Source organism: Ptychodera flava, chromosome 20, assembly GCF_041260155.1.
Source record: "Ptychodera flava strain L36383 chromosome 20, AS_Pfla_20210202, whole genome shotgun sequence".
In the NCBI taxonomy this organism is placed as follows: domain Eukaryota; kingdom Metazoa; phylum Hemichordata; class Enteropneusta; family Ptychoderidae; genus Ptychodera; species Ptychodera flava.
In genome coordinates, this window is record NC_091947.1 from 10,424,451 (window position 1) to 10,448,149 (window position 23,699).

At 36.2% G+C, this 23,699-nt stretch overlaps 1 protein-coding gene across 2 annotated transcripts in view; it reads right to left on the bottom strand.

The window, feature by feature from the left end:
- The window catches only part of LOC139119995 (polycomb group RING finger protein 3-like), an 81,011-nt gene that overhangs the window by 18,853 nt on the left and 38,459 nt on the right, over window positions 1-23,699 (bottom strand). Inside the window, exons 1-2 of one of the 2 annotated variants that reach the window (XM_070683976.1) lie at window positions 22,162-22,299; window positions 18,206-18,311 (exon numbers count right to left, since the gene is read on the bottom strand). In XM_070683976.1, coding sequence (XP_070540077.1) covers window positions 18,206-18,311; window positions 22,162-22,164 — 109 coding nt within the window. In that variant the 5' untranslated portion in view covers window positions 22,165-22,299. Of the gene's footprint in view, window positions 1-18,205; window positions 18,312-22,161; window positions 22,300-23,699 lie in introns of those variants that run through there. The other variant, XM_070683977.1, reaches the window with a different exon arrangement.

Sequence of the window (23,699 nt, forward strand, 5' to 3'; positions counted from 1 at the left end):
AATAATACAATCAGACAAATCTGTGATCAACTGTGTTGTTGTAGGAATGTAAAACCAAACATTGATGTATATACAGGGTAAATATTCTCAGCCATATGAACTCTACCCTTGCTAATCAAAATGGCCAGGCTCTACCATGGAGAGCAGGTACAAGCAAACAATGGCAATTGATGTAAATGTGTATCTGCAACTTACAGTCTACCTGAGGCAATAAATGATTTAAATTTCATCAGACCGGTCTTCTTACTGATGTGGATTTGCTGTTACTGTAACATGAGCATACCCTAGCACATAAACACTTAATCTATTCATCTCCCATGTCATTTGAAACACTGACACATTCCCGTGTTTAAATATGACTTGAACTTTGCCCGCTGTCTGGAAGAATGACGGAACAGGTGAAAGACAGAAGGGGTAGTACTGGAAACTCAAAATTATTCACGCGTCAAGGGGACTGCTGAACGACAATTAATAAATCCATGATACCAGTAGATGTAATTTTAGAATTACTCCATCACTTTGTCAGCCAGCAGGGCCATGTACCCATTTTAACCAGATATATCATTAAAGCAATACCTTTAGCATTTTGGTTTTGGGCAAAACACCACAATCACCCTGACACACAGAAACCACTTTTCTGAATTTCTTATGTTGTTGGTACAGTGATTTGAGACATGGAATTGTTCTTCCTTAAATATTTCAGCAGCAAATAAGATGGTAAAGGATTATTGAACGTGGAATCTACTACATGTATGCAGATGACGAAATAATTGCAAGCTACTGAACACCATAATAGTAATAGATAATACACATACTACTTAAGGTAGAACACGCCTCAGGGACAGACATTCCGACTCTTAAACCTTTACAATACTTTTCTGATCTACCACATCTGGGGCTCATTTCAAAGCTCTTAGAGTAAGTAAAATGATCACTAAGTTTTTCCAATGTCAAAAACATTTATTTTTCCTCATTGAGTTAATACTGGGTTGGTGGCCATTTTGAGATAATGTTATGTGATTTGTTGCTCTAATACCAAACTTCATATGGTGACCCCAGAATTTTATTTTTGATTTGGTGAGAGAATGGTTGAAAGTTTCATAGGGGAAATTTTTGAGCAAAAGTTTATGCATTTCACTTTTGAGGTGTGTACTAGCTTCAAGCATTTATGAATAATTTATGAATAGCCCTGTCCTAATTCATGATTACTGATATGGAGATCCATTGCTGTCTGCTACAGTACTAGCCAACTATTTGATTTGGATTTATCATTTCTGCTCCAATTTCACATTGGAGTCATCAAACTTAACCCTTTACCCTGCAAAGTTCATATGCCAAACCATCGGGTCAAGCTGGTGAAATCAGTGAGATGGACACTTCCAATATATTGTATTGAACAAAAAATTGAATATTTTAAGGCCTGTGACTACTGTAGATATTATTTTACTGGCCAAACCTGCAATCACATATCAATAATCAAGCCATGTAGGTGAAAATATGTATAGATGTTGCTCAATACGTCAGCTTTTTACTGACATGGCAGATGAGAAAGTGATACTGGCTGGATTAGGGTTCATGGTGCTATTGGAAGATAGGCTTGGTAGAGTTTGTAAATGATACTGGTAGGTTCTTGGCTACACACATGTATACAACTTTTAAACAAGGACTATCTCGTGGAACATGCGTATCAGTCTATTTTTTTTGTCTGTGTCTGTCTGTCTCTTTAAATCTCTCTCTTCACATATGTACTTATATATATATATATATATATATATATATATATATATATATATATATATATATATATATATATATATACATATATATATATATATATATATATATATATATACATATACATATATATATGCGTGTGTGTGTGTATATATATATATATATATATATATATATATATATATATATATATATATATTACATATATATATATATATATATATATATCCTGCATCAGATTTATGACATTGAAAGAAAATAAAAGAAAAATTATCTACATGTACATGTAGGGATGTACAAGCAACAATGGAGCACAAGTATCTAGCATGAACACTGATCATCTTCAGCTGTTACATTCTGCAGAGTATACCCCTATTTTTCATTAATATCAGAATTCAAAATATTTGATAAATTTTGAACACTACATCTCTGTGTAAATACGATCAGCATAATCTTGTTTACAAAGAGGGGGAGTGCATTTCAGTATTTTCACAACATGTGTATCTTGGGTGCAACACATGGTTGCCTGTTAATTACACACCACATTCATCATTCCCCATGTGCATTACTGCAACAGCCTGAAGAAATTGTGGCATTACATTAAAATTTCTCTTGTGGTTGATATAGTTATACTAGATTCACATTACATGCCTTCGGGAGATATATCCAGGGCAGAAAGATGAACTTAGATCACTTAAAACAGTATAGCTAGATGAAGAATTATCTGTTAAAAAAATATCATTATACTTGCTTTGCAGCAACGAAGGTTTGCTAGTACTCTTAATTCTTTATAGAACAAAAATCATAAAACATACTCGAATACAGATTTAAGCTACTTGTTTGAGCTATCGTAAATATGTGTTTAAGACGTGCAATAGAAATCAAAATGTTCACATGCACGTAAATCATTCATGGTTGAACCACATGTCCCACAACTGTAGCTGACAAGATATTTTTACCACTGTTATAATTTTCTAACTCTGAACGTGAAGTCACTCACAAGTTATTGTGAGCGTCATCTACACCCTCTTCCTGTTATGCTGTTAATGTCTAATTTCGGGAAAATTAACTCTCTGTGGCAAAACTCCAGTAGGTAGACTAATCATGCCAAGATTCTAAATTGATACTGCAATCTTTAATAGGGTTTTACTTCCTGAACAAAGGTGGCATGGATTTACATGTGTCTCCAACTGTACATTCACTGTAGTGGATTATGATGCTTTGAGTAGCTTTGCCTGTCTCTATAGAATAGAGGGAAATGCGAGCAACTTAGACAACCGGCAAGTACCAAGTCTAACCCTATCAAAGTGCATACTAAAGTATATCATAACATCATCTGCACACGATATGGTTGCCAGGAGAGCCGTTGGTGACCCCTCTCCCGACTGGACAAGTGACCTTAAACCAGCAAGTTCAGAGAGGATCACACTAGAACCCTAAAGAAGACAGACATGTTAATCAAGTATGCTGTCTGGCTATGATTGTACAAATCAAATCAAGTACTGATTTGGAGTTCATTTGGGACTTTGTGTGTTTCTGCAGTACCTTATCCTGGTTACAGGTGATAAATAGCTACTTGACTTGCGAATCATGGCAACATGCCTAGGGGGATAAATCCCAGCATAAATAACACCAGCTTTCCTTTGAAATAAATGGCTAGTTGATGAGTCTGTATGGCTTCACACTTTACACATCTCAAGCCTTTGTCGTAGCCTTGGGTTACATTTTGTTGACTCTAGGTCCTTCACAATTTACTTTAACAAGAAACAAATCACAGTCAAAAGAAGTCTTTTCAGTCTGACATTTACAGAATCTCACAATGTAATGTGCAATTTGCAGTAATAAGACTACCCTGTCATTTGAAAAGTACTGCTGTTTAACCAGAGCTTGAATCTATCAGTACACATCAAACTCTAGGTACCAGTTTTAGGGTGAGCCACAATCTGAGCATTTATAATGATGACCCTATGAGGAAATACAAGACAACACCCTAAGCTTGAAAACTTCCTTCTCTGAGGGAAATTTACTTGATATTTGTTGTAGGCATGTTTGCATGTCATGAGTACTTATGGATACTGCAGGTGATTATATGTCTATGCATGTGTGATCATGTGTACATTCAGTGTACGCTCAGGTGAATGCATTTGTATTTTGAGGGTCTGAGCAGAATGACGTATTGCAGTTGAAAATAAGTTCTACTCTGCAACAGACTTCATTCTCTTTTTCAGTCTGTCTTTGTGTAAGTGTATGATTCCAGAACATGGGGCATGTGACATATGCTATTGCGACCAGTATCTATGGTATCACCCTGGTGATGATGTGCTTTCTTTAGACAATCTATTTTTAACTAATTACTGTTTCTTAACTGCCCTACAGCCACTGACACATTCAAATGTAAGAGTCAATGGTCTGTTTTAACCTGGAAAGTACAGCACAATTTCAGCTTGATAGATTTCCTCTACTGCCACTACGGTGACAGGATATATTTCATTTTTCTCCATTGAAGCAGGCTGTCTTTGATAGCACAGGTACAGGTATGATTAGACTCTCTCAGCCCCTCGCTGGCAATGCACTAGTGTGGCCTGGCGGGCTCAGCAAGCTGGTGAAGTCTCGCTGGCTGCACCGGCTCACGGAGTTATGCGTTTTCACTTTGTTCACCTGTGGTACACTTATCAATACTTACAAATGACAATATTTTGTCCGTTTTTCGAATCTTCTGTTACTTTTGTGTCACAATTTTAGATCTCAGGCAAGAATTAAGCACTGCTTCGTACTTCATGGATGAGTGTTCTGAATAAACATTTCTGACATAAATGCATGAAACATTCCAGAGAAAACGACACGATAGTTTCAGAATATGATTATCCATATGATATCTGTTGTCAACCAGTGTTTTGCTCACACCCAGAAAGTATTGTAGTTAAATGGAAAGAAATAATAAACAGCACTGCATGCAGCCTTTTCTGGACCACAGAATATAGTAAGGGGAATTCAAAACTACCTATTCATGTAGCTTTAATTTCCATTGTACTTCATTAATTGAACAACCTAGCAGATAGAGAGGAACCTAACCCTTTTGCTGCCATGGTTTGGCTCAAACCCAGAGTTACTGATGCTGAGTGTGGACCTGTTCACAGGTAATTTGGGGGTGGACAGGTTAATTAAACAAGAAATCATATCAATATCTTTATGGCGTGAGTGAGAAATGAATTTTTTTATTCTTGTCTCACAGTGTATACTTTAGTTGTAGATTTAATATCCATCAGGGGACTTGAAATAACAGATAAAATGCAAAGTGAAATGTCTGCATTCTCTCCAATTATTGTTTCATGATGACGGTAGTATTATTATTACAAATGATAAATGCCTGGCACGAATCGCCATATCATTACAAGCTGTCTTACAATGACAATGAACCACTCAACATTCTTCAATTATTCATCAGCTATTCTGCATCTTGGTTTTGTGTTTACTCAGGCCGATCCATTACCAAGAAACACAGTGGGTTATCCATGCTGCTACATGTACATGCACTACTCACAATAGGAAGACGCTGAGCACAGCTACGCCTTGCATTGAGCTAGCAGCACAATAAAGCATGGTGGTCATACCATATTGTCAAGCCTGAGGCAGTCTTGGAAAACGTCTGCATTCAGAACCGGTTGAATTCCAAATGGCATATACAGAAAGATATTAAGAATGGCACACCATTCAATTTCAGTGACACTCACAGCTGTGATTTATTGCGATATTTAGAAAAAAAATCAATTCCATCCGTTTTACAACAAATGCAGATATTGCTCTACAACAGAACAAACATCAGGTGACTGTAAAATCACTGATAACAGTGGGGCATTTAAATATTTTGTCATGTCTTTTCATAGAGAATATTGGCATAAAGCTTCTTGTATTTGATTGCCAGCTTTACCATAGTCCAAACCATGAGAAACAATTAAATGTACTTGCACGTATTAAATGTCAGGAATTAATTCAGCTTTGTAGTGATATTTTTACATACAGTATCTATTTTTTCTTCTGATTATTATATGAAGATTGATGAGAGTTGAAAGACCATGGGGCAGGGTTGAACAGATTACAGAGATGTCATTAGTCTTTCCTACTAACAACATAATGCACAACATAGAGTCAGATTTATCAATCCATTAGCAAGCAGTGAAAATATCGTATATGCATACACTGGATTTTTCTATCTTTTCTGGAATTTCTTTGACACTCGCAAAGTCTTGAATAATATAACAGTAAAACACAAAACACCCTAAATACAGTATGCTTTTATACATAGATATTTGATGAGAATTTTTACCAATTCTGTGTTGGTATAAGAATTGGTATCATGGCTCTTGGCAAATTCTATACAAATATAGAATTGTGTTTGGTATATTGAATATCTTTTCTTTCTGTACTGTCATACTTGATAACTTATCCCCTGGTTTGAACTTCATGTTTATAGTTGAAAAGAACAATGACGTAATGATAAAGTTACCCATGTGTTGGTAAAATAGATTGACACAGAGAATCAATGTAAAAATAGTACGATGACCAGCTGATTTCACTTACAATTACACTAAACAAATAAATATTCTTTAATGGGGTCTTCTACTGGGACAGGGATTTCATAAATTGAACAGCTATTCAACTGAAAACCAAGCTATTGAAATTCAATTTTACACAGATGATTGCCAACTGTTTACTTGACAAATTCTGCATTCTTTGACAGTAGAGGTGGTAAAAGAGGAATATGTATACAGGTCAGCTATACTTGGCAGACAGAGAGAATGGCCATAGGCTTACTCTAAGGTCTAAGTCATTACATTTTACTAAGTTATATGTGAAGGCTAGACTGGAGGTCAGACTAAATAGCACACATATGAACAGCTGTATCATACCAGCAGAATGGTGCAGATATATTTGGACAACTGGAATTTACCATACGTTCAGCACTTTCTAATGCTACATTTGGTAAAGCAATAAAATGCCTGTTCCAATTTACCTAAAGTATGTACTTAAACATAATCCTGCAAACCTAAAACTCATAGAACAGAAATCAAATGTCTTTTCTTCATGACGATGGGAGAAAAAGTACAAAGGGTATGATATGGTAAGTGATTAGAAAAGTGATGTAAAGCAATCACAGATGAATATGAAATTGATTTACACACTTCAGTAAACAGTTTTATGCACAATGATTTATTTACTAACATGATAACTATTTATGATACGTGTAGATAGTTGATGGCTTGGAAACATGAAAATTCTCTTTAAAACACAATATTATTCATACTACACTACAAAATATTTACAAGATAATTATCAAATATTTATGAATTTTGCACATTTAACATGTCAAATACACTTTTCACTGAACACACTATATAGTAAAGATCATTTCACTTACAAAATAATATACTTAGGTGGGGAATCTCAAACACTCCCTTTCCCCTATCAGTACCCCAAATTCTTGGGTCAGGAGCACAAGGAGAAAGGTGCCTTGATCAAGGACACTACACCATAGCTAATGGCTATTATTCCATGGTAAGACCTTCACTCTGGCCATCTGGCAACAAGGCCTTCCACTTTGAATTGGTCACTTTGCAGTAGCCTTTATTTCAAACTGAATCATATTTCATATGCTCATCCTCTTAAATACTTTCCATGGAAAGGTTACACAATCATAGGTGCAGAATGACACAGAGAAAGTCTATGTACATAACTTTCTGGTAAAACTTTCCAAGCCATTTCAGAGCAACCTAGAACTGTCTATTCCGAACAGACTATTGCAGATGCAAACAAATGCATGTCTTCACTACCGGTATGAGACAGGAATGTTGTAATCTTTTGATTACATTGTTATTCATATTGTAGACAATTAGTGATGTACATGTTATTATTTGACATTTGTCTTCTGTAATGTTATAAAACTCTTCTTTGTCTTCAAGTGCTGACCAAAATCTGTGAGATATTTCCCACTACAAACTTACAGAGAGTACAGTGTACTATGCACCATCTACAACATACTCATTGAACTCAAAGCTGTCTGAACACTTGACCTCTGGTACACACTACACATTATATATTGGCATGACCACCGAGAGAGGCTGGAATACTGTACACTTCAGTTTGTTTAAATAATGTCAAAAACTTGAAAAAGTAATATAAATAGAGCTATCCACAAAATTCAATCCTATGTTAGAGTTCTTCCGGGGATCACTACCTGATCATTACTGAAATTGCATGACATGAAAAAGTTTGATATTATCGCCAGTAGTGCCAGAACACATTCATTGTAAACTGCTCTATCATAAGTAGCTACTGAACAGTGCAATCTGACCGTAACATACCTTTGGAGACTGGAATACAAGTATTTCTGATTGTTTGTTTAGAAGCCTATCTGTCATCAAAGATACACAATCATTCAAAGTGATAAGGACAGGACTCAGATTTTTATCTCAAGCCGGTGTATGTATTCAAAATGATAAATTACAAAGTACAAATGGAGAGGCTATTTTTAACTTTATGTAAGAAAATTAAATTAATTCCTCTGCTATTGATACGTAGATATGACATGTCACAAACTTTGCAGTAAGATGTAATGGTTGCTGTAAACCAAGGTATGTGACTGTGTCAACCCTGGTGATTTGTCTCTGAATTTTTTGCTCAAGGTAGCTGATGTATTTACAAGTCATAGTTGCTGATTTATTGCTATCATGTATATTACGAGACCCATAAAGTAGTAATGGTAGGCCTCCCACTTCAAAGCCACTGAGATTTATTGCAGTGCCACCGAATGAGAAACCCCATATCATAAAATTTTACATGTCAGGTTATCTCTGTATTTGACTCACAGACATACATGTACTTTGTGGCAAGCTGATGGTCACTTGTTTAATGGACTTGACACACCCTTACAAGCTTACATATTAAGGGTAATATACTGTCTACACTGGGCTGTATGGAGAACATCAAGTTCATTGAATTCCTGGGATATAAAATACTTTTGTTCTTCCATATTTTGCATACAACAAACTGTTCATCTTTGAGTAGGCTAATGAGAATGCTGGGTTACTGGTATAATATGGCTGACTTTTAAGTGGTCAAATCCTGGTGGCAACTCGGGAAAGTCTGTAAAAGCCATAAAGCCATAGATTTGCAGTTGTCATGGAGATTAGTCCCTGATATGAATCTAACTGTCTTCACTCTGGCCACATACAAAGCTGCACTTTGCCCTGATTTGTGGTTCACTTTACTTCCTTGTTTTACACCCTGCTGTTGCAAGTGAATATTTTGCAAAGATATGAATTTCAAGATCCTCATAAATTTCTCTATTGTGACAGGAATTACACTCCCTCTTGGACTTGTTATGGCTTCCCCAGTTAGTTGGATTTGATGAGGCATAAATGTACATATATATCATGTCTTCACCAATGGTCATTTTTTTTATCAGCAGCTGATCAATAATTCTCAGTTTGGAAGCCCCTGATGTGTCCTTAACATTGCAGCTAGATGTTATGTCTACATTTGTGTGGCCACAGTATCTTTTTTGATTGGCTGTTACACAGATGAACAGTTATGTCCTCACTGATTGGCTGTTGCTAAAAGAGCTACTACCTTTGGTGGTTTCCTGTTGATTCCAAAGGCACAAAAACAGGGAACTGTCAACATGTATAATGTATCTGATCCACAAAAGTATTTTCAAATCAACAGAGACTTTTTCAAAAGTTGTGTACCCAGAGCAGATACCAGATCTCATAGGCTACAATATGCAACCATAATAGATGAAGCAATGTGACTAATTTCTACAATTGTCAGACCTGTTCATAGAAATGCTAACAGTCAATATGTAGACATCATCAGTCTTTGAGCAGCTCTGAACAGATTGTTGGCAAAGAAAAACTGTCCATCTTGGTAGCAAAATATAGAAAATGTGGAAACATTAAGAAACTTGAGAAAACTAGATTTACATTACTTTTACAGTAATACATTTTTTTGATAAATGTTGCATGCTAGATCCAACAAACCACTCAAAGCGAATTCAACAATCAACCATAAAGTTGCCATTCATATCCTTCTTGAACTCCATAAAGACATCAAATTCTTCATTCAAAGCACGATCCTCCACACTACCTGGAAGTTTGATAAGCTTGAAATTGATGCTCATAGCTGTCATATATCCTGACATTTATCTTTTCCTACAATGATATCAGTTAATGCCCTGCATTTCAAATGGATATTGAAATAAACAAATCTATCTACTTCAGGTCAGATCTCAGTTTTTTTTCTCCCCTTGCTCTATATCACTCATTCTTTTCACGATGAGATATGTGCTCATATCACATTACCTGTACCTGATATCAATATGTCATTTTAATGGAAATATCAAACAAAATACCCTGTACATGCCTATTTTCTCCACATTCATTTAGAATTCACTTATTTCGAAAAGTTTTGAGTTGTGATAATGTTCTCCATTTCCATTGTCTGGTCAAGTGACTTGTAGCTAGTCAATATATGTATTGTTTAATACATGTGGATATACATGTTAGCTCTGGCTACCGCTTTAGACAGCGGTGTGTGTTGGGTATGCTGAATGAGATACAGCCAATTTCAACAAAACTGGTGATTTCCATTATAAGTCTTTTCCTTTATGTTCAGTCACACCCTGTGGTTTGGAACAAGTCAAATTTAAAGGTGAGTGTTACAAACTACTAAATCACAAACCTGAAACAAATCTGTGTTCATATGGCTTCAAATATTTAACTTAATTCCATAATGGGATTCCTTATGTACTGAAGTCCATGATTAAGTCTTTACTAGACTGAACAAGTTCAATATGAGTCCATGATTTTCGATAGGTGACATTAACTTATTGCATAACAGGACTGAAATTGATTCTTGGATTAAGGTGGAGGGACCATGGATGGGTCTACAGTCTCATAGAATAAACAAGCCCTTTGATCAGTAGAAATCCTTGTACAAATGCATTGACTGATGTTGAAAAAAAGACTTGTCCAGAATATATGAAACTCAAACATGCTGTATGCCAGGACCAATCGAGCAGTCACTGGACCCAGAGGTCACACTGTAATGCTTGGTCAGATACAAGAAATATTTAATACTGGCATTTCCTTTGACATGTTATACAAGGTTGTATTACTGATAATTTGACCCTTTCGTGGAATGCCTAGAATGTTGTGCTACAACCACAACATGACTCAACTTCAAAGCATTAAACTATGATTTACAATTACTGCCAGTGTCTACAAGAGGCTTCTTGGAATTTTAGAGTATCAATGATGGTTCTACTGGAACAGTTACTTTGATTAAAATATTCATAAATGTAGACTGACCTGGACAGGCTGCCAATTTGACAGCTGACAGCTATGATCCCTCTCTTGATCTGGTGATGTATGCAAGATTGATAACAATTTTAAAAAAAAACACAGATCTGCACAATTCCTCTTAATATGTGATGAATTTTGACATTTTTTGAGAAAGTAAGAGATAATTTCTCACTCTTTATTGATCAGAATGGAGCTAATTCCTTATGCCCATTGGCAATTATAGAGAAACATTAATTCTTTATGCCCTTTAGCAATTATAGGAAAACATCTCCTCGGTTACACAATTTTTTTCAATAAATACCATGCATGACAATCCAACCAGAATAACCTAACTCAAGCACCATTTAATATCTGTCACACATTTCAACTTTGCATTTTTTTCACATTTGTCAATTGCTGGCTGCGTGCATGTGAGCCTAATTATTTTGGCGTGTCCTACCAATCCTTCACCATCATTGATATTCTAAGTTTTTCCTCAGATAGCAGTTTACGATATTGATTCAATCAACAGATTATAGACATATTTTTTGAACATGTGTGATTTGAATTATTTCCACAGAATATATTATATGTGATGTGAACCCAGACATTGTTACTCTAAGTACAAAAAGCATTGATGTGGAGATCAAAGCTGGCCTCCATATCCTATAAATCATGGAAGCCTTGGGGTAATCTTGAAAGGTAGGCCACAGCAATATACTTCATACTGGTGTGGTCATATGGGAAATGTTTGGAAGGAAGTAATTTTGAGAGCTGACATTGACCACTTTGGTTGAGTTCAGGTCAGTAAATACAGCTGAATTTATTGCTGTCATTGTCGGCTGCGGCTTACTGGTCATAGGTGGAAAAAGCACATGAATGAGTTAATGCATGACTGAATTTCAATGAGCAAGCACAGCAGTATATTGAAAACATCTTTGCTCAGTAACTGTTTGTACAGCCTGTCACTGCAGACACAATTGAATACTACAATTTGACCCATGTTATTTATCCTTGTACCTGCATTCTCCTTGTACTACCAGCAACTCATCTGTCTCTGCAGTTTATACCAATGTGCATGTACCATTAGGAGATGGTCTGACACTGAGTAGACACCAAAAATAATGCTGAAATGCTGTGTACATACATGTAGTCAATCTGCTGAGAATTTAATTTACGCGACATGGACTGCCATAATAGTTGCTGGTGTTACCTGACCAGCCAATGAAACAAAGTGAGACTACTTCATAGAACATATTTTAGGGCAAAACATCTTGTCCAGATAAAGGTACTTTGTTAAACCGGACAACTTGCATGTGCCATATTATCAAGAGTACCAGCATTGCTATTGACAGATATGCAGAGCAGTATCAATTTTACAATTCTATAGTATGTGCCACGGTCCCGTGTATGTGCACACACAAGAGACAGGATTATACAAACTCATTGTAGTTGGTGGAAAATACAATCGTGGAAATCATCAGATATACTGTAGCTAAAATTATGCAAGATAAGGGAATATTTCAGAGAATCAACATTAATCATTATGATTATATACAAAAAAGCTATTAAGCGTCTTACAGTAATTGTTATTAATGGACTGTCTCAATCAACAATGTCCATGAACAATCCCCATAGGAATTACAAGCTGTTTGCTCATTACTACATCACCAGATATATGTACAGTGTATATCTGAGGAGCCATACTTAAGCTTGCTCAAGATCTTCACCGATTACATACATTATAAACATCATGCTAGAAAGTGAATGGAAACACCAGAAATTGTCATTGAGCAAACCTAGCCAACTGGGTGCCACATACATGTACAAGAACTGGCGAGGCATGACGAAAGCAGTGTATTATGCTGAAACCCTGCCAACATTACACCTGTTTGCAACCTGGTCACACACTAATCTTCCATGCACTGACTTCCCATCACAGCTGTCTCTTGCTATCATTTTATCTTACTGAGCATACGCACGTAAATACCATCTCCCTCATTTATCATAAATCAGACTACTTTGATGCGATCGTTAATGTTATCTCCTCTTGTTACAGATGATATGCTACATAAAATGAGTTGATTTCTTTATTAAAAAGAGCCAGCACTGACACCCACACACACATGGTTCTCAATCGTGGCTGTCATATACACGCATGCAGAATTACTACGCAATATGGTTTGCTACTACTGTCTAACCACTTCAGGCAATCTAATTATCTGACTACTCTGCTACAGGTCACTTATTTGAAATGTCTGGTGTGTCCGTCTTTTAACATGAAGCATGCGCTCATAGTTAAAAAGTGGAAATTACATACTCATTATCGGGCACTTATTAGCTACTCAGAAGTACACAAGCATAGACCTGGAAAAGAACGATTTGTTCAGCTTCTGTTACTTCACTACTTTGGTCATCGTGAAGCATTTCAAAATTTTGAACATCTTTGGAGGGAGAATTGTTGTAGATGTCTATCTTGATCTGGCTACTGTTAATTGTTGCATAAGCTTGAAGACTCCATTCTTGAAATTTCACGTCCGTCAAAATGCACCTTTTTAAATGTAATGAGCGTAATGCATTATGTGGGCCAGTAAATCTCTGCTGAGACAACCAAGATTATCTGTTTCATCATTACTCATATTTTCGTACTTGATGATGAACTGACATTGACCTGGGAGCAACATTATTCACTCTCAGCACTGATGGAATGAAGCCCCATTTCCACTATTAGACTTGAATCAGATGTGCTCCTCAATTTCAGGAAACCTTAAGAGTAATGCCTGGCTAATTACAATCCTGGGAAAGCCCCAGTGGGGAATGATGGAATTTACTTCTACTTAACTTTCATCTTGGAGCCCAAGTTACATTAATCCATGAGACTGATCACAGTTTCAGTATCTGTGAAGTCACAAGCTTGCTTAACTCTCTATCTCTTCTCCGCAGGATATATTCTGCAAAGCTCCTTAACCCATACATCACGTACACAAAATATAACCAACCATTACAACATTTGCTGTCAACTTCACATTGTAGTTTTGAATCAATGTGGCTGCTAATTCCACATACGCTGTTACCTTTGTTTTCATTGTACATGACTGTGCAGTTTCTAGTCCTGAGGCTAAATTGGCAAAGATCAGATCTCCTCTAATCAATCTACAGCTGATGTACATAGCAGACAAATTTTGCGGTGGAAATTAATTTGAGTGCAAGAGAAATGACCAACATATCTGGTGAGTACGCACTTACAGCTTTATTCAGCGGGCAGTTTTGTCAGCTTTCCTTGACAAAATGAGTCGAAGGAGACCATTAATATCCTCCATAAAATTTTAAAGGTTAGTGTCAAGGGGCAGTCACTACTCACATAATATTTAGTTATTTCATGAGCAGTATAAATCTAGTGCTCAGTCTAAATTCATAGGATTTTCAACACATCACTCCAACACATACTAAAAATACACCTATTTTACATCCATTTACTTCTAGGCAAGAGATGTTGAGGGTATTGTTAAAAATACCATATTGTCACCCATTTCTATCAACACAATGTAGCTGAAGTTTACAAAAAGTGTTAAACCACAGCAAACTACAGCAAAGGCAGGCTGAGGATTGATATGTGATATGAAATACATGAAAGTAGGAATACACCGATGTAGGATTGGAAATGAAGAAGATGTCAGTGATAGGGGTTTAATAAATCTGTCATCACTAGCATTATTACAGTGCACATCAAATGATCTAATTTGCCAACAGAGCTGATGAAATTCATCTGGATTCTGTATAAAACTCTCACAGGAGATGCTGTTGGAAATTATCTTCCTGACTGATGCAAGTGGCACTGACAGACATCGTCGACATATCAAAATGTTAAGCTTCTTCTTCCTGGTAGTTTCAACCAGTGTGCAAAGTATACTGATAGTATTGTTTACACAGTAAAACTATATGGCAAATGTAATTTTTGGAGATGCAAGTTTTTATAATTATAAATCACAAAGAGAAAAACTGTAAAACACAATAGAGATTAAACTGATGTATTAGTGTAGGTGTGTGTATATATGCGTATGTGTGTACTGTTTATCTAAAATCACATGTGTATGGTATAGAGTCTCATACTGGTATAATTTGTTGGAAAGAAATCATCCGTACCATGGATAAGTCTACTTTGCAACAGCTTTGCTTTACACTACATGAATAATATGTGTATCTCTTGGACACAAATTTTAAACATCTGGTGATCTCATATCGAGGTGGACTGACTAAGGTTGAAAATCATTTCAGTAGCTCACAATCTTCAGCAATCATAAGCGTCTACAACAGATTCTCGTGCTCTATGGCTGTTGTATAAGTTCTCCTGTGACATTCTACCTTGTGATTTGACTGAACATGATCACTGCCTGGGGATAAATCATTACCTTACCAGAACCTTGGAGGCGTCTTTTATACTTCTCTCAGCAAGAGCCTATACATGGTTTTTCTATCAGAGTGTTATATGTCATATATCACAAGCTCACGTTGTCATTATAGCCTACACTGCAAGCCATAAATCATAATAAGAAGTATTTCATCAAACCAGTGATATGGGCACTGTATCACGATCACATCAATCGTAAGTTATTATCATACATTAAATCTTTATCACTATCTGGCTTCTAAAGTACCATATGGAATACATTAATATCTGTAAATGCATATACACAAACAATGCACTCTAGATATTGTCAAAATTAAAATACTGTTAAATATGTCCTCCACGTATCAAACTTCAACCTATCTTTTTATCTTGTCAAGGCTCAATTTCAAAACATCCTTTCACCTTGTTCTCATCTTTCTGTTATGCTGTCTCTGTCTTGATCTGAGTAATACCATCATGGACAAGTACCTAAGTGAACAGAACGCTGCTGATACATGCAAAATACCATGAGACTAACACTATGGGTGACCTCAGGTTTCAGGTTACTCTGTTTTGAAATTGTGAAACCGGTGAAGTCAGAATAAGTTGTTTGTTATTTCACCAGCACTTTAACTACGGGATCTTTTTTGATATAAAAAATTTGTGATGACCACAACTGTAGAGCTTGATACCAGTAGTTGTATGCTGCTCTCTTCCCAGCCACCAAATCACTAACGGCTGCAAGGAGCTTCATATTGCGACTCAAAATCTAATTTACGGATGAAACTGGTGAAAAGCAGTATTGTATGTCTCACTGACGAAGCTTGGATCTTTGTAAAATTAACATGTTTTCGGATGTGATTTTCGACAATAGATATATACTTGACTGTCCACTTCTGGAATCAACAAACAGGCAACTCCAAAGCATTGCCTAAAACATGACCTAACTGTATGCACATGCTGTTTGTGTCAAACATACTACCACTACTTCACCACATCTACATTCAGCCATTGACATTATCATCAGCTTATGCCATGTTCCCCTCATGGATGTTCAGCAAATTCTAGTCACCAGTCACATGTACTGAAACGTTTTGAAGTCTATCCTTGTGTGACTGCCTTTCATCATCCGGTACTTGATCTGAATAATTGATTTGCATATTTTAGAGATAAAAGAATAGCTTTTGGGGGAACTTTTTCCGTAAAAATCCAAAATCCTCTGACACAAAATAACAGACTAGCCATTGGAAGAAAGGTGTCTACTGTTTCTACCACTGAACACAAACCGAATACACTTAGGTTTAGCTGACTTTGCCGGCTGAGCCAGCGCTTAGCCTCAGTGGAGGATAAGCTTTCTAATTTTTTATATTGATGATCGAGATGTTGCATACCCACATGTAGAAATACATCTTTCAAAGTTTTGATGCTTTTGCTAATGGTTTCCCAAACTTATGACAATTTCTTTTCAAATGAGTTACGTTGTCATATGAGTTGTCTAACAATTTTCTATACCAAGAGGGAACCCTATTAAAGTTGATGCTAGCCCTATGAATCACTGGAAGCAGGAAAATGGGTTGAAAATGCTGACACCTTTAAAATACAGCAAACTTACTAAAAACTTGAATTTAAACTTATAGCATTTGAGGAAATATTGGTATACTGTACCCTTTTTGTCGTTGATGCCAGCTTTGAAGAGAATTTAACATTGCCAGAAAAGTTGCTAGTTGTTTACCCTAATGACATTATATTAGTGGCTTGTTCATGGGTTCACAATACTGAAATGCACACTGCCCTATGAACACTTATTTTGCTCTGTGCAGGTAGATTTCCCAGCTGACATGTATGCCATGAATCTTGAAAATGATCAGTAAAACTGTCAAAACCTAAAATGAACTTGCAATGTAATCAAATTGGTTGTTGCACAGAGCGACATCAATTTCTGAAGCATGCAATATTACAGAATTGGTTGTTACAAATAGCAGCATCAATTTTTGAATTTGTGTTGAAAAATTGATGAAATCTGCCATACCAAAGTGATTGTTACATCCAAAATTAGTCTGTGTACAATTGAGTGGCAGCCTCAGAAGGTTTCTATTTCTCATACATTTACTTAAAGAGTAGCTGTACACGATCAATTCTATAACATTTTACCAATTTTGTCATAATACTATGTGAAGCACAACCACAAAATACAGGGTCATGTCCTTCCTAGTTGTTGATTCAAATGACTGTTCGAAGTTTTGTGAAGGACTTTTTGACTTTGCTTTGTGAGGTTATATGTAGATGTACAGCACAGGCATAAATGCAATAAAGGCAATAACTGTTGTACACATTATACAGCTACTACATTATATAGTGAAAGGTGTAGCTAACAATGACCATGAACTGTAACTGAAGACAAATGTTCAACTGATCTGAAAGACCCCATACCGTATAACCATTTCATCACAAGATTCAAGGCTGAGTATATTTGCTTTCAATGGAGTGATATGAGAGGTAGGGACATGTCAACAAGAGGGATCAACCAATACCACTATGGCTTGGTCCAAACCTATTGTTTTCTGTCACAAAGCTGGACCTCTACACAGGATAATGGGGTAAAACACTCTATATACTGGCCAATAACAATCAATGCATGGCAAATTATAGATCAGATTCACCCGAATATACTGCTAGATAAAGCTAGCTGGGCTGTGGCAAAACATCGTAAGTAAGTGCAATACAAGGAAGATGGTACAGTACTTACAAGTGTGCAGACACTCAGTGATGGTTGTAGCATCAATCAAATATCCATGACAGATACTGCAGGTGATTTGGGGATTCACATCTACAAGTTTAATCCGCCGCTCCATCTGTGACAAAACAAAGTTCAATCATTATTACATCAGATCGATAACATGTTCACTTAATGTGAATTATAACATTTTCACTTGATGTACCGTACCTTGTAGCTCCTTTTATTCTAGATTCCTCTATCAAACTTCTTACAAATTGTCAAATAGGGACTGTGATGAATATATACATGTAGAATATATCAAATTTCCTAAAATAAGAAATTTATGGCTTGGAAAACACAGGATCACGATAGCTTGATCACAGGAAAATTTATACCATACAATACATATAATGTGTAATGGATAAGTATGTGTGCAAATACGCATGTACATACATGTAAGCGTTAGCAGTCATCTAACTATTGCTAATGCCAACATATAGCCATGAATGTACCAGTTGATGGATAATGGAAGGTAGGAAATATTCGTATTTTTGTATTGCCTTTGTCAATGTGGCCTTTCAGTGTTGGATGATAGTTACTGTATTGGCGTCATGACTAGCTTATCCTCTGCGAAAATTTGACTCACACTGACCACAATATGTCCTCTTTGACTCACAAAGTTTGTACCTGACACATGCATCGATGCAGAGCTGACTTCTAGAAATTTTAACGAAATTCATAAATTGGCTCTAATAGTTTAGAAATTGTGAAAGTTACAGGGTACACTTGTCATAAATGCGTAGTCCTGCATTCCTGCTTGTTCACTACATGTGTAAAGTGCTTGAAATCAATGTTGTTTCTGCAACAAAGCAATGAAAATCTGTGCACTGCTTCTACATGTAGTTGCCCAAACTACAGAATGAAACTTCCCTGTCCTCGCCCAAGATTGAGGAAAAACTGCCTGTAGATGCGTCAAAAAATTTGTTCACCTGCCCACCCAAAATATATATTATGAGCAGCATTTTTTGGATGAAAAGCTCAATTGACTGCTCCTGATGCACAAAAGATATGTCTTCTACCCCTTAGTATTAAATAAAATACATCTATATTTCCATTGATTTAATCAATGCAGGAATAAAACACTGATCCCTGATACTAAACTACTGTTAAATTATATTTGTTGATACATGAACATGCAAGGATAACATTGTATGCATGACATTATTTGCGCCTCTTGAAGATGTTGTACTAGTTTTCTTGAGAGAACAAGTGTCTACATAAATCTACATGTACATATTGATAGTAAACTGTCCACTTTTAGTTTCTCCCAATCAACTATGAATTGTATATGTCAATGTGATGTTCTGAAGATAGAATATCACTCCCTTTGCCTACATGAATAATTTGTTCGTTTCACCTGCATCTACTATCTAAGCTTTTGTACTTCTGTCATGTGATGCTCTAACATACAGTAATAAAGCAATACAGTTTACGGCTATATAAATAATCTAAATGCTATGTAGCATTGTAATACATGTGCTGTCATGAAAACAAAGCTGAAAAACACAAATACTGGTTGAAACAGAGTGGTAATACATTAATCTGAGGATTATTACAGGAGAAAACAGCAAACATTACTACATCAAATGTATGATGTAATAATCTCATGAGTAAAATTACTTTTGTGAGAAACCGTTTTGCCAGGTTTTTCTTAAGTACATGTATACCAGTATGCTGCACCACAGATTTAGTTTAATGTAGAAACAGTCGAAAAAATACAAAGCTGCATAATATTGCAAAGAGACAGATGCATAAACATATGTACAAGTATTGACAGTGACTCCATATTAGCACAAAACTGTAATTTGACAATAACTTGACATCTTAAAAGTTAAACACCCTCTTTCAATAAAGGATAGTTAAACGTTAGTGATTCTTTGAATTTTATGATTAAATACACACAATGCCACATTTGTGAAGTCAAAGCAATGATAGCTACTCATCTCAATATACTTAAAGAGAGACTTTGGCAAGATATCATTGTTTGGCAGTAAACATTAAGTCTTCTCCTGATAATCAAATGCATACCACATTACTGCTTATCTTCATAAATGGCAATTCATAACAGAGTCACATGCTAATCACAATTCCCAGGCAATATTAATCTTATGGGTGTACTTTAATGATCTCTCTCTTGGATATTAATATTAAATTTGTCAACGATATCCATGACACCGTCAGGTGGTTCTACGTGAACCTGTCGGCAATGTGGGTAATATGATAAATTTCTAACTAACTGACTTCATGTAACTTCCAATATTAATTAGATTTGCCTTCTGCGCAACACTACCTAGACCCCATTCTAATCTAATTTTCCCATAAATTATTCAAAGCTAGTGGAATAAATGAGAAATGATGCCTAGACTTTGCTGGCAATCATCTACTGTCAAGGAAAACCTCACAATGAGGACTTGGGCGATCAAAACTATGACAAGAGTGGTTTTTTAATTTTATTTCCAGGAGAAAGTGAAACCTCCGCGCCATGTGACGGTGACCAATGACGGATGTGCCAAAATTGAAGAAGTTCATGGTTCAAACCAGCGAAATTGAGAACCTTCCTTACATTTCATATGCTAACTTTACAAAAACATAAAAATACAGAATACACTGCACAAATTTGTTCTCAATGAATGGAATTCGCTACCTGACTCATTGAAAAAAATTGATAATAGAACCTCATTTAAGTTACAATTGAAGCAATATCTTCTTTCTACTTGATCAGTTTTTCATTCTGTTTCTGTCACCTTACTTTCACCATTTTGATGTATATTTATTTATTTCGTATTCAAATTTCAATGTCAGCCTGATGCAAATGCAACGCATTTTACTCATAGTTTCGTTTTGGGGCCACAAGCTCGACTAGTTCTAAAGAACTATTTTTGTGGCTCCAGCCAGGATCAGGTTCTTTCTTGAGTTGAAAAGCAAACATTGTGAATGTTTTGTCGTTTCTGGCGAATAAAGATTATTATTAATATTATTATTTATTTACTGACTAATTTTCTCTGCTGACTGGGACATGCTTCAGCTCAATACTGGCATATACCGGTACACATGCACCTATGATGATTATAATTTAATTCATCCGGAATACTGACTCATTATTAACAATTAACACAATTAGCTTGATATTGCACAAAATTTAACTTGTTAGTGTAATATGTCGATGTTTCAAAAATATTTCTGTGCCTGTTCATACAATGAACAAAATTTGAAGAACAATGCTATCCAACCAAAATTTTGAGTTGCAGAAGTGTACTTCTCGTCCAACTTACAATTAACAAGGTCTCTTTCAATTTATGGTGTTACTTTCAAAGTTGTTTCAATTAACCAAATGTGTAATCAAAATATGGTAACCAAAGAATTGTATTGACAGAGTGAATTTAGCGAGTGCATTGAAAGAAGACTAGCATGCCAGTGTGGACCCTGATTATCCAGGCTATCACAATACCTGATAACCTCTAGACCCTCAGTTAATCCATGTACCATCAAAATCAAGCCTTAAATCAATGGGATTTAAATTCGTCTGCATTTGCAGGAGATAAGATGAAATGTTATGTCCCACTGCTGGACACTAAAACAATTTGCAGGGAATGTGGTGACCTCAGAACAGGGCGGGTATGTTGTGAGGCGTTTGCTCAAAAGAGTACACTTCACAGTCACACTGTCAGGTCAGTTTTTTAAACCAATTTTCACTCCATTCCAGTGTACATGCACATAAACCTGACAACACTAATATGTAATATATGGTGATGAGTGGCTACATTTTAGTATTTTGAGAGGCTCAGAATTAAACATGCCTTTTTACGCACACTATATTTATGAGAAATGTCTTGAACAAATGTGACTTCCTCTGTGAACATACAGAAAATGAACAACCATGGAGAGAACATGCACATTTGTAAGCCTTTACATTTCTTGCTACTCACCATTGCAGATCAGCTAGCTGTGCCGAGACCTCTGAGTCTAAGAAACACTGGACACAGAAGTTGACATTTCATGGGTGTTAATTGTTCATGACATAAAATACATTGATATTTGGACTCCTGACAGACACAAACTCCCCCAGCAGATATTAATGTGAATAGAGTTCAGACTGGTCAACTTAGCGAAGATTAGGTGTACGACTGACTGCTGCTAAAATGGCTGGCTGGGGGTGCTTCATTATGGATTACCAGGGATATCATACAAAGCAAGTCTGAATTTCATGGAAGTGCAGGCCAAGCTTCAACAACTGAATGGTACGCAAAAGTGACCTAAATTTCTCAGAGGGTTTCTTCTTTCTGAATATATGCACTATGCATTTTTCATATTAAATTCATACATGATCCCTCGATGAATCAATCAATCCCGAGTCTTCCTCAGGAAATATCAGATTACTGATCTGACTAAGGGGACAGAAAATCATACAATAATCACAGTCGGTGACAATCCACAGGGACGCCTGACGCCATCCATTTTCACAGGCATAAAGTACCGTATACTTGTAACACGATGCAGTTCCTGCTTACACTATGTATATTTCATGAAGGTATACAACAATTACATATACATGGACTCTCCCCTCGCACATGATAAATTTTCCACTGTGCAAAAATTTTCTGCCGGGCAAAATAAGCATGTTACATTACATCCGGTGCATTCAGAAAGATTAGGTGACTTCAGGGTCTCAAGCCTTTCCTTAGTCCATAAAATGATCAAAAATATACCGATGCTTTTCCTATGCTACCATTTCGTCTGATGGCATGATGATATAATATGTTGGTATTCCATATGCACTGCATGATCCTGACTGCGTGAAAGAGGCAGAACAAATCTTAGGATGACTGTGTCAGTGTGTAATCAGTGACTATCTTCAGGTGGAAAATAGATGACCAGAAAAAGCATGAACCTTATTCTATCTACAATGTAAAAACATAGCTATCACTAGTATTGAGCAGCACAAAGTTAACAGCGATGAAACTTTACAGTAAAGCCTAGGCAGCAATATGTCTAACTTCTGACGTATGTGGACACTATAAATCAAATTGAAAACGGTAAAAAGTAGCAGCTAAAATATTCCTACTAGACACATTCACATGGAGAGAGCTCTCGGCCTATCCACTTGCTCCAAATTACTAGTACTGATATATCTACAGTAGCACAAGTTCGTCTTTTTTACTTAACTTTTGGTTTATTCACTGACAACATGGGAAACTATTAAACAGGTTATAACCATGTGATCGATGAGTGATTGTCACATGAAAAGCGAGAGTGTCTGAACAATCGTTTGACTTTCGCACTTACACAGTTTACTGATGTGGATGTTGATTGTTGCGTAGGACTTCTCCGTACACAGTTACACACTGATAATCCACAGCAATTTGTTTGCTTTATGCAACTTTCCCACCATGTAATATCTGTGGAGGCCGAATGTGCCTTCTTATAATCAAACGATTATGACTTTGTATACAATTTCCTATATTGT